At 29.2% G+C, this 15,181-nt stretch overlaps 5 protein-coding genes across 10 annotated transcripts in view; 3 read left to right on the forward strand and 2 right to left on the reverse strand.

Annotated features, from left to right (window-relative positions):
- The window catches only part of LOC118072180 (ubiquitin carboxyl-terminal hydrolase 48-like), a 28,295-nt gene extending 21,667 nt beyond the window's left edge, over positions 1–6,628 (reverse strand). The window contains exons 1-4 of one of the 2 annotated variants that reach the window (XM_035091855.1): positions 6,584–6,628; positions 6,094–6,247; positions 5,784–5,987; positions 3,233–5,701 (exon numbers count right to left, since the gene is read on the reverse strand). In XM_035091855.1, coding sequence (XP_034947746.1) covers positions 3,233–5,701; positions 5,784–5,987; positions 6,094–6,239 — 2,819 coding nt within the window. In that variant the 5' untranslated portion in view covers positions 6,240–6,247; positions 6,584–6,628. The other variant, XM_035091856.1, reaches the window with a different exon arrangement.
- Positions 6,613–7,844, forward strand: PolZ2 (DNA polymerase zeta subunit 2). Of its 3 annotated transcripts, none has more exons than XM_035091864.1 (4): positions 6,613–6,824; positions 6,909–7,206; positions 7,290–7,622; positions 7,730–7,844. In XM_035091864.1, exons 1-3 carry the CDS (start codon positions 6,806–6,808, stop codon positions 7,594–7,596), a joined length of 624 nt encoding a protein of 207 aa, XP_034947755.1. In that variant the 5' UTR covers positions 6,613–6,805; the 3' UTR covers positions 7,597–7,622; positions 7,730–7,844. The 3 variants fall into 3 exon arrangements, with proteins under 3 accessions (XP_034947755.1, XP_034947754.1, XP_034947753.1); XM_035091863.1 differs by having other exon boundaries at positions 7,290–7,626; positions 7,701–7,819; XM_035091862.1 differs by having other exon boundaries at positions 6,615–6,824; positions 7,701–7,828.
- Positions 7,766–11,109, forward strand: LOC118072181 (activating signal cointegrator 1 complex subunit 2). Its single transcript, XM_035091857.1, has 10 exons — positions 7,766–7,907; positions 8,033–8,110; positions 8,192–8,352; positions 8,430–9,239; positions 9,351–9,506; positions 9,632–9,728; positions 9,797–9,952; positions 10,027–10,277; positions 10,361–10,556; positions 10,645–11,109. Exons 1-10 carry the CDS (start codon positions 7,893–7,895, stop codon positions 10,975–10,977), a joined length of 2,253 nt encoding a protein of 750 aa, XP_034947748.1. The 5' UTR covers positions 7,766–7,892; the 3' UTR covers positions 10,978–11,109.
- Positions 11,094–12,607, reverse strand: LOC118072183 (bridging integrator 3-like). Of its 2 annotated transcripts, none has more exons than XM_035091861.1 (4): positions 12,462–12,607; positions 12,221–12,323; positions 11,969–12,076; positions 11,094–11,882 (listed from the first exon to the last, which is right to left on the reverse strand). In XM_035091861.1, the coding sequence occupies exons 2-4, from the start codon at positions 12,226–12,228 to the stop codon at positions 11,222–11,224; spliced, it is 777 nt and encodes a 258-aa protein (XP_034947752.1). In that variant the 5' UTR covers positions 12,229–12,323; positions 12,462–12,607; the 3' UTR covers positions 11,094–11,221. The 2 variants fall into 2 exon arrangements, with proteins under 2 accessions (XP_034947752.1, XP_034947751.1); XM_035091860.1 differs by having other exon boundaries at positions 12,221–12,375; positions 12,462–12,600.
- A 22-nt stretch (positions 12,608–12,629) lies between these two features.
- TyrRS (Tyrosyl-tRNA synthetase) lies at positions 12,630–15,179 on the forward strand. 2 transcript variants are annotated; one of them, XM_035091858.1, is made up of 7 exons: positions 12,630–12,817; positions 13,034–13,422; positions 13,519–13,781; positions 13,872–14,087; positions 14,177–14,380; positions 14,456–14,738; positions 14,814–15,069. In XM_035091858.1, the coding sequence occupies exons 2-7, from the start codon at positions 13,046–13,048 to the stop codon at positions 15,067–15,069; spliced, it is 1,599 nt and encodes a 532-aa protein (XP_034947749.1). In that variant the 5' UTR covers positions 12,630–12,817; positions 13,034–13,045. The 2 variants fall into 2 exon arrangements, with proteins under 2 accessions (XP_034947749.1, XP_034947750.1); XM_035091859.1 differs by lacking the exon at positions 12,630–12,817 and having other exon boundaries at positions 13,046–13,422; positions 14,814–15,179.
- Positions 15,180–15,181: the final 2 nt, after the last annotated feature.

Below are 15,181 nucleotides of genomic sequence, written 5' to 3' on the forward strand. Positions count from 1 at the left end.
ATGTTGGCTGAGATTGAAGATATTTCTGATTTTAATAGACTTTTTTTTCCAATAACAGATTACACTATGTGACAAGTGTAGATACTCAATTCATAATCGACTGTCAAAGCCATTTCAAGCTGTAAAAGTGAATTGGAAAAATTAGAGAAGAAAATTTTTCGGGATTTCTCACTCTTTTGGGCTTTTTTCGATGCAGTCATTTCTGTCTACTTTTATGGTGGAAAGGGAGGTGGAAAGAGGATAGAAAGGAGAGCAAGAGAGGAAAAAGAGGAGAGGGGTAACCAGTGTCTCGGGGGGCGGTCATATATCATCCACCCCCAAGAGGGTGGGTTTGGCAAAAAATCTTACCAGCAAAAACTATCATCAGTGCTCGGCAAAGCGAGCTGAACGCTCTTTCTCTCTGTCGCTCTTTCTATCTCTCCTTCCTTATTCTCCTGCTCACCCTATCCAAGTAACTTTGTCTATAACCTACACTGTTTCATTATCATTTGTATCCGACATTTAGAAAATCAGCTTGAGAAATTAAAAGATTTTCACATTTCTCATTTGTATGTGATAAAGAAAATTTACTAAAAATAATTGATATTTTTAAGTATAAAAAATTCAACAAAATAAAAAATAATTTTAAATAAAAGCTTAGAACAGAAAATGTGAATTTTCTTTGTATTAAAAACTGACAATTAGAATGACATAAGGATTTGCCTGACTTGCGTGCATTACTAAATTTGAATGACGCGAAATGACGCTTTGGTTTTAGGTCGGTAATCTATCTGGACATGCGTGCTTAAGCAGGATCAACTCTTTGTCCGGATTAAAGCAACGTCATGCCTACACACATGATTCGTCTTGAGGGGATATAAATGAGAAAAGAGCTTTTACCCTTATTCAACTATTTTTTCTTCTTCATTTACTTCATTCGCCTGATTTATCTCGATTACTAAACGTGTTAGAGATGATACAATCATCACTTTTGTCAAAGAATATTGATCAATGATTCATAATAAAAATAAATATCTAACTTGATTCAAGTATATAAAACGGACAGCTATATCAAGTTAAATCGACTCAATGGTACCTATTATTGATAGTATTCAAATTGATTTAACGACAAAATTGAACCATCAATTTACATACGTACGAAAGAAGAGAATCTAACTAATAATTTAAGCACCTGTTGAGCCTTTGTAGCTCGATTGATTACCAAAAAAAAAATATATCCTCTAAATATCAATAAAAGTTGATTTAAAAAATGGATCAGGTATTATTTGTAAATCACTTTAAATGATAAATTATTTAAATCACTTTGACACTTTCTAAAATAGTTTAACTAATCAAGAATAAGCTTATCATTATTTTCATGATTACAAAAAAAATGAGTACATCAATGCAATTTGTCTGCTTCCATCTTCAAAAGTCCTTCGTAATTCGTCAACGTCTCAAGGATGGATTTTCAAAAGGATTAGCTATTTGCATAGACAATCGCTCAAGCTAGAGCTTTTGTGCTGTCTCTTTATTCTTAAATTTTTTCTACTTTCCCTTTTCACCCTTAACCAAATTTTCAAATTATATCTTACTCTACCTTTTTAACTCTTATTTTAAAATACATCTAACCTATTAAAACAAAAAAATTATATTAAAAAAGAAAATATAATCCAACTTTTTTCAGGCTTTTCAGATTAAAAAATCATTGTCAATATGATAGATTAAGACTCAGAATGACGATAATGTTGACACGGTATTGTTGGTGGTGGAGACAATGTTCAGAGGTTGGATCGTGGTCTAAATGCGTGGAGAAAGCTAAAGAGAGCCCGAGAGTCCTATAATTAATAACTCGAAATTGATTAAGGTGTCAGATAAGTCTATAGAACCCGCTTGTAGACCTCGTCCTTGCACCCTTTCTCTCTCTAGCTCTTGTTCGTTTCGCTTACTCTGCAATATGATTAATAATTTTGAGATAACGCCATCCTGGACCCTTCTACGGTTCTCCCGATTTTCCGACGTTGCTGTACGGCCTCATAAATGACTAATTATCCTCCAAAATCGCTTGTAATCCTAGTAAGTCGACAAAGGTTCACATATTAACACCAAAACTATTTTTATTATTTTTATATGCAAACAAAAAATTTTCTTAATACTGCCTTCTGATCGAATGTATTTCAAACTCAATATCAACAATTCTCAGAAAACTGAATTATCTATTTGGTTGTTCGAATGATTTATTTGGAGATTATTTTTAATTTATTTTTTTCTATTAACAAAAAAAAAAACGAATAAATACATCAATAATTGAGTGAAATTGCAGCAGGGAAAACGCAATGTCGAATAAGACAGAGCATTGAGAGTTCAGACAGACTCATTTCCCGCGTTTCCCGAGGGTGAACTCGATGTATCATTTGCCGGTAGATCGTTAGGCGGTTTCAATTAGTTTTCCCAAGCTTCCCCTACTTCCACCTTATCCCTAATCGCAAGAGCTACTTTTTTTTAGGGGTACAATTAGGAGAAAGGTCGTTAATATATCTAGAATAACGCTCTTTTCGTTTATCCTCATATGCTGCTACTAGACAGATGTAATCAAGATATTTCAATCACATATAAATAAAAATGTCATCAATTTATACATCAATGATCAACATTTTGAAAGGCTTAAGTAGAAATGAAAATAAATCATGAAAGTCTAGAAGGATTTATTCTGTCAACCAGCAAAATTAGAATTATTATAGTTAATCATTCAACTAATCTCAACCACGAATGGAATATTCTTCGTTCCAAATAGCAGAACATGTACCTTTTTTTCATTAGGCACAGTGATAAAATGATTAATTTTCCTTCCTTTTTTTCCTTATTTATCTATATCAGTTATTTTATGAATTGAATTCTAAACACTAAAGTTATGTAAAATTATCTAAATTATTTAGTGAAGTTTTTTTTATACTACTTTAAAAATATTATGTTGGAATTCCTTAAAACTAATAGATAATTTTATCGTATCAGCAATTTGCAATCTCACACCTGAACTCATATTTAAAATAATGTAATTAATAAATGATATTTTAATTTTTTGCCAAATTACCACTGTACTGTTTTTTCTCCATTATTATATTCATTAAAAACTGTTACATGAACATTTATTGCTAATTTTCGTAAATTTTTTTTACTATATTTATTTTACTTTGAATGCCATCTAGCGATTGATATGAAGTAAAAATTTGAAGAAAAAGGCCATCACACTCACCGGATAAATGTCCTCCACGTCTCCAAAAATCCTTTTTCTAGAATAAAATACTGCTTCTCTGGACACCTTAGAATCTCATTTCTATTTCTCAAGAAATAAAGTTCATTAAGTTCTTCCTTTTGATGTTTGGCTTTAATTTTATCATCCTTTTTTAACCTTTCATTTTCTTCTACTTTTTCTTCACAGATTTCACAGGGTGGAGTACCAACAGGATATTCCATAGCTGAAGGGAAGTATTTTTTCAAAATACTCCATGCAGCAGCTGGAACGATTTTTCTAGCTGCATCAGGAGTTCTTAAACTGTCATGTTCACACAAAAGATCTTCATTAAAGCTGAGTATTCTTTCTGATTCTTCTTCCTCATCTTCTTTTGTATTCTCACTTTTACTCTCACTATTTCCAGTTCCACGAATTTCAAAATCGTTATAATCTTGATGTGAATCTTCAAGTTCCATATTTTCTAAAGCAAGTCTTCGCCAATATTTCATTGAAGCAGCACCAACGATATAACAATTGTCTGTACAATCTCTTACCAGTTTCATTATTTCTGTAACTTCTTTTCGATCTTTTTCAAGTTCTGACTTAAATTTAAGTATCTTACAACGTTTTTTGACACAAATTTCGCATAATGAATTATTGTCGAGTCTTGGTCCACCGTTATATTTCGTAAAAAGTAATTCAGCAGCTGTAGCTGGTATGCACTTTGTACGATTAATTTTTAACGGATCTAGTTTATAATGAGTACATATTAAGACTGAATTATCAATTGGAGCAACAGCATCAGGTAGACCTGAATGATCACCTAACCACTTATTAAGCCAACTAGTAGGAATCCAAGAGTATTCTGTCCAATCTGAAGAATTAAGTAACGTGTAAAAATCAATAACTTCTTGTCTTTTCAAGTTTTGATTTTCAATTTCCTTCTGGTTTTCTTGTTGAATAGCAAGTAAACTTAACTCGTGCTTTATATTTTCTTGTCTTATTAATTCTCTAAGTTGTTCGCTCAACTCCCATTTGTCGAATTCCAGTTCTTCATACCTATCGCGATCATGACAGCTCATAGCTCGGTGAGCATCACCATTTAGTGTTTGATAAGTTTTTTCCCAATTATTTCTTTTCAACTCATCACATGTAAGATCTTTTTCTAAATTCAATTCTTCAGGTACAGTCTTATGCTTTTTATCATTATTATTTGTATTTTCGTAGTCTTGAATATTTTTGCAAACTTTTTTATTCATGGATTCTGAATCAAAATTAAGTCTTTTAACAACCGTAGCTATATCATTCCTATCACTTTTGCCATTCTTCTCTTTATCTATAGTCTTATGTTGATGGTGTTCTTCATCTTTTTCACTCTTATGTTTTTTTATAGGACTAAAAATTAACGGAGACTCGTCACTTGAGTCTTTTCTTTTACTATTTTCTCCGCTACCTGAGCCAGACTCTTTTATTGATGTTTCAAATACTTGGTCTTTAATTTCATTTTTATTTAAGTTACTCGAAAGAATATGATTATCATCTTTTTGTTTACCAGATTTATTACCTTTTCTAACTTTAGCCTCAGCAGATAATCGTTTATACACAAGCATATAAGCAGTACTTGATGAAAGACAGCCTTTAAGAACTCTTCCTTTTTTTAATGGTTTCCCGTTATCATTTGTTCCATCTTCGATTCGCTTATTTTGCATTTTTTCAACTTTATCATCACTAAACTGATACCACTCTCCTTCAGAATTGCAAATATTGACAATATAATGTCCTGAATGAGCTGAAGGTCCCTTATGACTTAAAACTGCTACTAAACTATATAAATGTGTTTGACTTGGACATTTTAAGTACTCTGACATGTCCAGTTCTTCTGGAAATTGAATTGATGATGTTAATTTTTTCTTCTGAGCTGATTCTCTATGAAATACAAATCTCAATAGTTGAAAATTTAACGTATCTGGCAGTGTTTCTAATCTAATGAATCTTTTAGCATCTCTTTTTTCATTACAGTTTTGACAATGATACCTATTTGCTCCCACCAATTCTTCTTCACTTAAATATTTTTCTATAGCATTTTTCAATGTAGAAGCTAATTGAAGATCTAATTCGTAAAATGTCGTTGATGTCTTATATTCTGTTGAACACGTTGAACATCGATTAACGTAAATATATGTTCCCTGAGTTAATTGCTGGAGCATCAATTTTAAAGTAAGGTTTTGTTGGAGTTTGCCTTCTATGTGAGCTAATAAAAGTTTAGAAAATTCTTGAGCATCTTGCTGAGTTCCTGTGTCTAATGATAAAGCTATTGCTAAATTGGTAGGATCTAGAAGTTGCCGATTACCGAACTGCATCATAGCAAAGATGTATTGTAATTGGCCTATTACTGTCACAGGTTGATAAGGCTGGTTTGTATCTTTAAAACGATGAAAACTCTCATTTTCTTCCGGATCTTCCATCATTTTCCATTTGTATATAATTCGCCTGCAAAAAAACCAATTATAAAACGTTCTCATAAAATGATTAGTAATATTTAAATATAATATATAAAATTATAGAACATTACCTCATGTCTTCATTATGAAACCAAACTTGAATTAAACTATTAACATAACAAGTAGCACCCAGATTTTTCAGGCCTACATATTGAGTTGGATCTCTGAGTTCTGAAAGAGAACTTTCAAGAGAAGCTACTTCGATTGGCTGTGATTTTAAATATTTTTCTTCGCCCAAGCCAACCAAACATCTTGGATTATAACTGCAATTTCTCCTGAAATTATATCAAAAAATAATGATTAGTAATCAATACATATACGTTTACTCTAGTTTACGGAACATTGTTTATTTGAAATATTTTTAATGCTACATCTACTTACTTGCAATGTTTACATATATTCAAATTGACTCTATATGAAGATTCTAAATGTTCTCTTTCAATACTTTCTGGTGAAACTGTTTCAACCCAGGACCATGCATCTTTATCAGCAACATCAGCTCTTTTCGGATATGGACGATTTGGCATTTTTTAACCTTTAGCAAATAATATTCGCAATAACATCGACTCCAGTGATACTATCTCATGTTAAACTCAAAGTTTGTTTCAATTAATCTATTTGTTGAAACTGAACTAACCTTTTCTTTAATTAATAAAAAATTGACTAATATTTAAAATCAAAATCAAATAAAGATCTGATGTTTATTGAGGTTAGAACTCAATTGTAAACACATTTGATTTCTTTCTCTTGAAATACATTAAAACAGCGAATAAGAACAACAAATTTTAACAGTTTATAAAGTTCAATAAATTCACAAAGTAAATTTTTGTATAACTTCGACGATTTCAAAGAAAATAATCACAGTACTTACTCAAGTATTCAGCACTAACCGCTACATAGTTAGTTTTGATACAGTCGGTATAATAATTTTCTTTATTTTCAAAAGTCGATAACAAACTAAGTTACTTTATCAAGTATCATATGAAAATGATATGTTGACAACAAAATTGTCAAACTCATTTTATTATCTCTAAAATAAATAAATTAAATACAATGTGCAAATGTATAATATACAAATAAATTATTCGTTCTAATGTCTCGATGTCAGATAGGTAAATAAATTGACTTACTCATATAAAAAATTTTAATTCATTGTTTACGATGAAATTTGGTGTAACAAAATTTTTTATTTACAGTAAGCATTGACATTCTTGCGGAATTTTTAGAAATAGCTTTTCATGGAATACTTTATATTAGAAATTTGTATCCACAGGAGATATTCACTAAAAAAAAAATATACAGTACTGGAATATTTATATCTGAACACCCCGAGATCAATGAATACATCAGAAATGTAATACAAACTATAAGAGAATTGTTATTACAAAGTGAAGAAAGTATTAAAAAAATAAATTTTGTTTTTCTTGATAAAGAAAAAAAACCGCTAGAAACATTTGTTTTTGATTTGTATAATTTTCGACTTGATGGCAGGGAGTAAGAACAATTATTGTATTTTTATTTTCTATAAAAGCTGATGATTTTTTCCACTCTTAAATATTATTCTGTTGAATTGACAGGAAAGATTCGTATTTTTTAAAAACAGAAATGGCTATGAGAGAATTTTATCTCAAATTGATGGCATCGCCAAATTATTTAAAAAAATTACCAGAAGATTCTTCATTCATAATAGAAATAGAAACACATGAAGCAGCTCATATTGGACTCAGTGAAAATGAGAAATGTCAAGAATTTCCTTGGCTCATAAAAGAACTTAGTGATAATAGCAACAATACCACAGCTAATTTATTATTACCTCTTTCTACATTTAAGACTGAATATTTAGGATTACAAGTATTTGTAGTAACATCTGATAATCAACGATGAACTTTTATATTTACAAAATTGCTTTTGTGAGTATGTAAACAATGGTACCAAAAAATAAAAAAATTAAATTTATTTTGTTATATCAATATTATCTTTTTTTTAAGGAATTAAATTTTCTGCAATTACTTTTTAGTAAAATTTTCCTGCACTAGAGTGCTATAAAATACATACATATATCTGTACTTAACTTCTCCGCGTGGATAACCTAAAAAATAAGTTAAACATTATTGACAGATTTTGTTGCAAGAATTAAATTTTTTAGCAATTACATTAATGTCTAACAACTTGTCAGTAACATGGAATATTTTGAAGTGAGTTTTTCTACATTAATTTATTTTTGAATACCATTCAAAATATAAATAAATATAACTATTAATATGATTTATATCATATTTTCTGAAGAAGATAGATTTTACAACTAAATTTATTTTGACAGAATCCTGAAAACAAACCTCTAGAAAAGGTCGAACTTGTCATCTACGAAAATGAAATTCCTAAAATTGTTCCAGCTTTGGTATATTTTTATTTAAGATAAAAATTTTTTTGCAGCTGTCAAAAAATTGTCATACTAATAAATACATTTCTTTGAATTTAGTCTAAATATCATGTTGAAAAACGTCATTTTATGCGTTATTCAAAACCTCGAATCTATCACAAAGATGGAACCGAAATTATTGGTGCTAAAGATATGTGGTTAGAAATGATCAACTATGTTATTCAAGATTATGAATGGTTACTAAAGTTGCCGTTTTATAAGTAATTTTTTCTTAATTTGTGATACTCTCTTTAAAAAATTGAAACATTCTTTAATAGTTTAAATGTTTTCTTTTTAGATTCTGGTCAAATATTGTATTTTATTATTCATACATTGATTCTTTGAAAGTAGTCCTCCAAGAATCACCAAGGTTTCATGAATTAAAAGATTTTCCTGATGATGAAGAAATGAAAGAAAGGCTGTATACTCTTCACAAAAAAGTTATAAACATCTTTTTCCGAATTGTAACAAATAAAAAAAATGCCAGTGAATTTATAAGTAATGAGTATCATGGTTATTTGATCTATGAGAATTTTTTAATAACAGTACCAGTAATGATCCAACTCGCTCAATTATTTGGACGAGAAAATGAAAAAATTATTCACAAAATCATAAAGAAAGCAGTTAAATATCAACCACGATATCAAGATGATTTTAAGGAATTGGTCAGATTTTCTTGTCAAATTTTAGGAGAAATGGAAGAAAAATTACTTAACAATCCAAATACTAGAGTTCATAATGAAGAAAAGGGTGTTTTATATATTTCAAACGTAGATAAAAAATCGTCTTCAAGTGAAATAAACTGTGACGAGATTGAAGATATGATCATATATTTAATGGATTTTACGTCTAGTGTAGAAATTTTTATAACTGTTTACCCACCGGTAGTAGAGTATTTTTCCAGTGATTATTTTTTGATGAAAATCATATCAATTTATGAAAATGTGTTGCCAGAACTTTATCGAAGGCTTGAAAAATTGATAAACAAGAATACAAACAAGGAAAAATATCAAGAGATGACAGAATACTTAAAAATAACTAGATTAGAAATAATTAAAATATTTAGAGCAATCACTTTCCGAGGTATTGCTTCAATTTTACGACAGCCGTGAGTAATTATTACTTTTTTATTGATTATTACTAATTGATAAATTAGTAATTTCTTCCATATTTATTGAAGTATGTAAATTTTGAGCTAATAATTGTATTGTTATTTCAGAGATATTACAGAAGCTCCAAATGTGAAGGAAAGTGTCGATCAATTTCTGAATTATTTAACGAGTGCAGTGTCCGATAAACACTTGATGATAGATTACAATCAAATATATCCAATAAGTGATGATTTGGAGTTGATTCATCAAATTACTTCGGATGTGTATCCTTTGTTACTCGTTGATAAGATTTTTAATCTCATCATAAGTTAATGGCTTATTAAATTATGCTCTTATTTTACTACAATTGATTCCTTAATTATTCTATCTGATTTATTTATTTGAATAGTGACCAAATCAAAGTATCATTTCTAAAGCGTTTAGTTACGGAGTTACTTATAAATTACGCTCCAAAAGCATCAAATAATGTAGTTAATAATACCCATGTAAGAATTGTTTGTTATTCATTTGTACGTTCATTCTCACATATCTTTTGAATTATTTTTTTCCGTAGAATTCATTGCAACCAGTAGCTGGACCTAGTGGCGTTCAAAATTCAACTAGTACATCAACAACGATAAATTCAACGAATATCTCTGAAGTAGAACTCAAAAGTCTTATTTATAGCATAAAAGATGTTATGTATGAATTAGGAGAAGGTTTTATACAGGTATTTGACAATTAATTATTTTAGATGAATTTTATAGTTTAATTAATTGATTCTTTGATATTTTTTTTCTTCAGAAATGTTTACAACATTACAATTATAATACCGAAAGTGTAATCAATGCTATTTTAGAAGACACTTTACCTCCAGAAATAAAGAAATTAGATAGGAATTTACCTTATATTTCTTTAGAAACTGAGACAATACCGATGAATTTAACAAAGGACATGGAAGGCTTAAGTATCAGTAATAATAATCAAACAACTGAAGATGGAAAACAAAAATTAAATAATGAAGATGAAATTGTTGAAGTTTTCCGTGGAAAGCGGTATGTCACATTTTCCATGACAAATATTTGGGTAAATTATTTGTAATTTATTTTTCTACTGAGTCTATATATTTTTTGAACAGGAAAAGCAAATACAAAAATCTTAACGATATGTTGAATGACAAGTCATTTAAAAATAAAGTTGTAGAAACTTATTCAAAATACAGTCTTGTTGAAGGATACGATGATGAGTATGATGATACATATGACAGTCTAAATGATAATGTTATTCTTCTGAATGATAATCCAGATATTGATAAACCCTTCACAATTCCAAGAGTTAGTATTAGGCAGAAGATACATATGATAAATATAATACTGGTTTTTTAAATATTGAGCGAAGTACTTATAAATGAATTTATTTCAGGTCCTCCGAACTAATGAAAGAATAGAAGAAAATGATGAGGAATCTGAAAACGAAGAAGAACCTACTACGTCCAATGCTTCAAATAATAGGGATAACTTTGTTCAAGATCCAGCAGTATTAAGAGCTCGAGCTGAACAAAGAAGACTATCACATCAAGATAGGGGTAGAAAGAAAAAAACTGGAGATGTTGTAGGTAACCCTAAGGGTCAAGGGAATGATAAAGAAGTGTTAATAAATCGTGATAGAAAAAATACAAACAAATCATCACAAGCTAACCATAATCGACGATCCGGAGCTGAATGGAAACGTCGTCAAGGAATGGTTCCGTCTTGAAAATTCGTTATACAATTTATTATACGAATGATTAAAATGTCAATAAACATCAGTATTTCTTAACGTAAAATTAAGAATTTTGAGGAGTTAAAAATAGCATTTGATAAGAAATTATTTATATTTAAATATACCATAAATATCATACAATAAAAAACAGGATGAAATATCAATCAGTGAATAATAATTTTATAAATTTACAACAATTTAATAATTAATTCTTATTTATATTCAGCTGGAAAAGCATTTAATGACCTTTAACAATAGTCAAATATTTGATTTTATTCATTTGTTCTGTTATTGACGAGTCGCCTTCATCTTCTACAGAAATATTATTTGGCGACATTAGATCATTGAATAGTTTCATCTTTTCACCATAGTAATCTAATTGAATCATAATCAAAGCATAAACACTGGGTTTAATGTATTCAAGTCTCTTTTCTAAAAACCATGGTAATTCCAGAAGTAGTTTTGAATGAACTGCTTTTAATTCTTTCGCAGCTGCTTCTTCTGCTCTTTTTTCTTTTTCCAGCCTAACTATGTGACTTGCAGTCCTATCTTTTTTTTCTTGGAGCTTTTTTACTTTATTATGAGCTAATTTCCAAGTACTTACAAGCTCTTCACGTTTAGCTAATGCTTCTGCCACAAGAGCAAATTTATCACGAAGTTTCTTTAAAGGTTCAATGAAAGTTTTTTGGGATAAAATAGTCATGTCTTGTACTGTTTTGCCCACTTGAGTTGTAATCGAATGATAATCTTCAACGATTCTGCGAAATTCATCATTTATATGGGCCAAACCACAGGTACTTAAATTTGTTGATAATTTTTTATCAGCTCGATCTAAATTTGCTATAGCTTCAAGATAGCGCTTAGTTTCTTTTGTTAACTTTCTTATTGTTTCTTCAACACTATTTAAAAAATAATTAAATAAACAAGTTAATTTTGAAAATATTTTTAACGGCTATAGGTGCTGTTTTATGTCATATTTACTAACTGTATCAAACGTTGAACAGCTATATCAAGTTCTTTATCCTCAGATATTGATAATAAAGGCTGAGCAGGTGTTGGTCGGTGTGTTAAATGATTTTTCCTTCTAGGATTCCTATAGAAAAGAAAATTGTAGGTTATAATAAAACTAAATAAAGTTACAATATGATAGAATAATATATTGACAATCATAGTGATTTAAAAAAAATTATATTATAGTAGTTTCAATAATTGTAATTTAATATATATATATATTTACCAAGTCATTTTGAAAGTAATAATTTAATTACATATTATATTATTTTCAAAATATAAATCTTTTTGAGCTTTCTTCTTCAATTGTATGTTGATAATTGAACCATCTACAATTTTTGAAAAGATGTCACAGAGGTCGTTTATAAATTAAATGTGTATCTAAATTTAAAATTGTCTGGCCAATTAATCAAAGTCTTATCTCTTTATCGATGATAAAAAAAAGATAATGATTATAAACATTTTACCTTTAAGTTCCATTTATCATCTATATGAAGATATACATGTATACTGTTGTATATTGTTTTATTTTAAAGGAAAATTAATAAACAGAATTTCAAAACTCATATAATATTTAAAGAATAGGTGTCGAAAAAATGTAAAAATTCTTTTTAAAAAATTTAGGATTGAAGTTCAATATAAAAAAATTATCTGTACAGTCGATAATTGTTTATGTATTGTACATTCAATCAGGCATCAAAGACTGAGTGTGAATACATAAAAAGTTTTTTTATGAAAAAAGTTATCCAGCAGAGGTCAGGAATGTCAAGAAATTGTAGTTGAATCTTTTATTAGTCAATGAAGAACAGCTGGAACTCAATTTGTGAGTATTCATTGCAATTCTATGATAACTAATATCATTTCTCTGTCATTCGTCAAATAACTTTATTAATTTTCATACTACATTAAAAAATATTTCATACAAATTATTCGTTCATATATTTAATCACCAAAGTATACAATTTTAACCTCCAACAGAAAGCACGTGTTAAAATGTAGACCTAAAAATAATTTATAAAAAATGTTTGATCTTATTTAGAGGATAGCCGTAATGACTCAATTAACTGCAGAAGAAAAGCATCATTTGATAACCCGTAATCTTGCGGAGTGGCTTGGTGATGAGAAATTAAAGTCAATTTTAAAAGATCGAGATTTAAAGCTTTACTGGGGAACAGCAACTACTGGAAAACCACATATTGGATATTTTACTCCAGTATCAAAAATTGCTGATTTTTTAAAAGCCGGCGTTGAAGTAACCATTTTATTTGCTGATCTTCATGCTTATTTAGATAATATGAAAGCTCCTTGGGATCTTTTAGCTCTCCGAACTCAATATTATGAAGCGGTTATTAAATCAATGTTGAAATCCATTGGAGTTCCTTTAGATAAACTCAAATTTGTTAAAGGAACTGATTATCAGTTGTCCAAGTAAGTAATCAGTTATAAAATCTTTCATTTAAAAAAAATGTAATAATTACATCATTGCATTACGGTGATTTTACTCAATTTTCGTCTTGTTTTCAGAGAGTATACTCTTGATGTTTACCGATTATCATCTGTAATTACTGAACACGATGCTAAAAAAGCTGGAGCTGAAGTTGTAAAGCAAGTTGCGAATCCATTACTGTCAGGATTGTTATATCCAGGTCTGCAAGCATTAGATGAGCAATATCTTGGTGTAGATGCTCAATTTGGAGGAGTTGATCAGAGAAAAATATTCACTTTTGCTGAAAAATATCTTCCAATGTTAGGATTTGAAAAAAGAATTCATTTAATGAATCCAATGAGTAAGTGACTTTGTCATTTAAAATAGAAATTTGCGTATGTATCTAAAATATGGCATTGTAAAATAATATGAAATCTCATTTATTCATTAGTTCCTGGATTAGCTGGAGCTAAAATGTCATCGTCAGAAGAGGATTCAAAAATAGATTTATTAGATAATGCAAGTGCAGTAAAAAAGAAGTTGAAAAAAGCTTTTTGTGAACCAGGGAATATTGTAGATAATGGAATTCTTGCATTCTCTAAACATGTTATCTTTCCTCTGATGAAAGCTGATGAGAAATATTTAGTCCCAAGACCAGCTGAATTCGGTAATTTTTTTATGAACTCTATTAAAAAATTATAAACCATGTAAGTGCTATTTATATTACTTATTACATCGTGTTACTTTTGATTATAGGAGGTGATATTTATTTTGAAAAATATGAAGATTTAGAGGCATCATTTGCTAAAGAAGAAATTCACCCTGGTGATTTGAAGGCTGCTGTAGAATATTATATTAATAGACTGCTGGATCCAATTAGAAAGGAATTCGAATCAGATTCTAATTTGAAGAGTTTAAGTAATAAAGCTTATCCTCCTCCAGGAAAAGAGAAAAAACAAAGTAAATATATTTATCTCTGTAAAAAATTAATATTTTTATTGCAATGAGTATTAATTTATTTTTATATGGTATTAGATAAACAAAATATTCCAGCTAATACAAATGAGGCGGACCCATCAAGATTGGATATTCGAGTAGGAAAAATTGTTGAAGTTTCTAAACATCCTGACGCAGATTCTTTATATATAGAGAAAATTGATCTTGGTGAACCCTCTGGGCCACGAACAATAGTTAGTGGTTTAGTAAATTTTGTTCCCATCGAAGAAATGCAGAATAGAATGGTAGTTATTTTAGCTAATTTAAAGCCAGCAAATCTTCGAGGAGTTGCTTCTCATGGAATGGTACTATGCGCTTCTGTGTGAGTATGCAATACAATTTTGGTACAAGCATTTTTTTTTATAAATTATTCTAAAATTATTTTTTGGTGGTTCAGTGATGGAGATGTAAGAAAGGTTGAACCTTTACGACCTCCAGCAGATGCAGCACCTGGTGACAAAGTTAGTATCGAAGGCTATGAGAATGGAACACCAGACGAGGTTTTAAATCCCAAAAAGAAAGTTTGGGAAAAACTTTCAGTTGATTTAATTGTTAATTCTGATGGAGAAGCATCATGGAATGGAAATTTATTGTTTACTTCATCTAAAGGAAAATTGACAGCAGATACTCTTAAAAATGTACCAATTAAATAATGAGCTAATGCTTGATAATTAATTTATACTTAATAGTTATCGTTAAAGCTTTTTCTAATTGTCTTAAAATAAATGAATTGCACTTAACTAAAAAAATTTATAGTAATCAAAT

This window comes from Chelonus insularis, unplaced genomic scaffold (genome assembly GCF_013357705.1).
Source record: "Chelonus insularis isolate UGA/USDA-ARS -01 unplaced genomic scaffold, ASM1335770v1 contig_88_pilon, whole genome shotgun sequence".
Taxonomy (NCBI): Eukaryota; Metazoa; Arthropoda; class Insecta; order Hymenoptera; family Braconidae; genus Chelonus; species Chelonus insularis.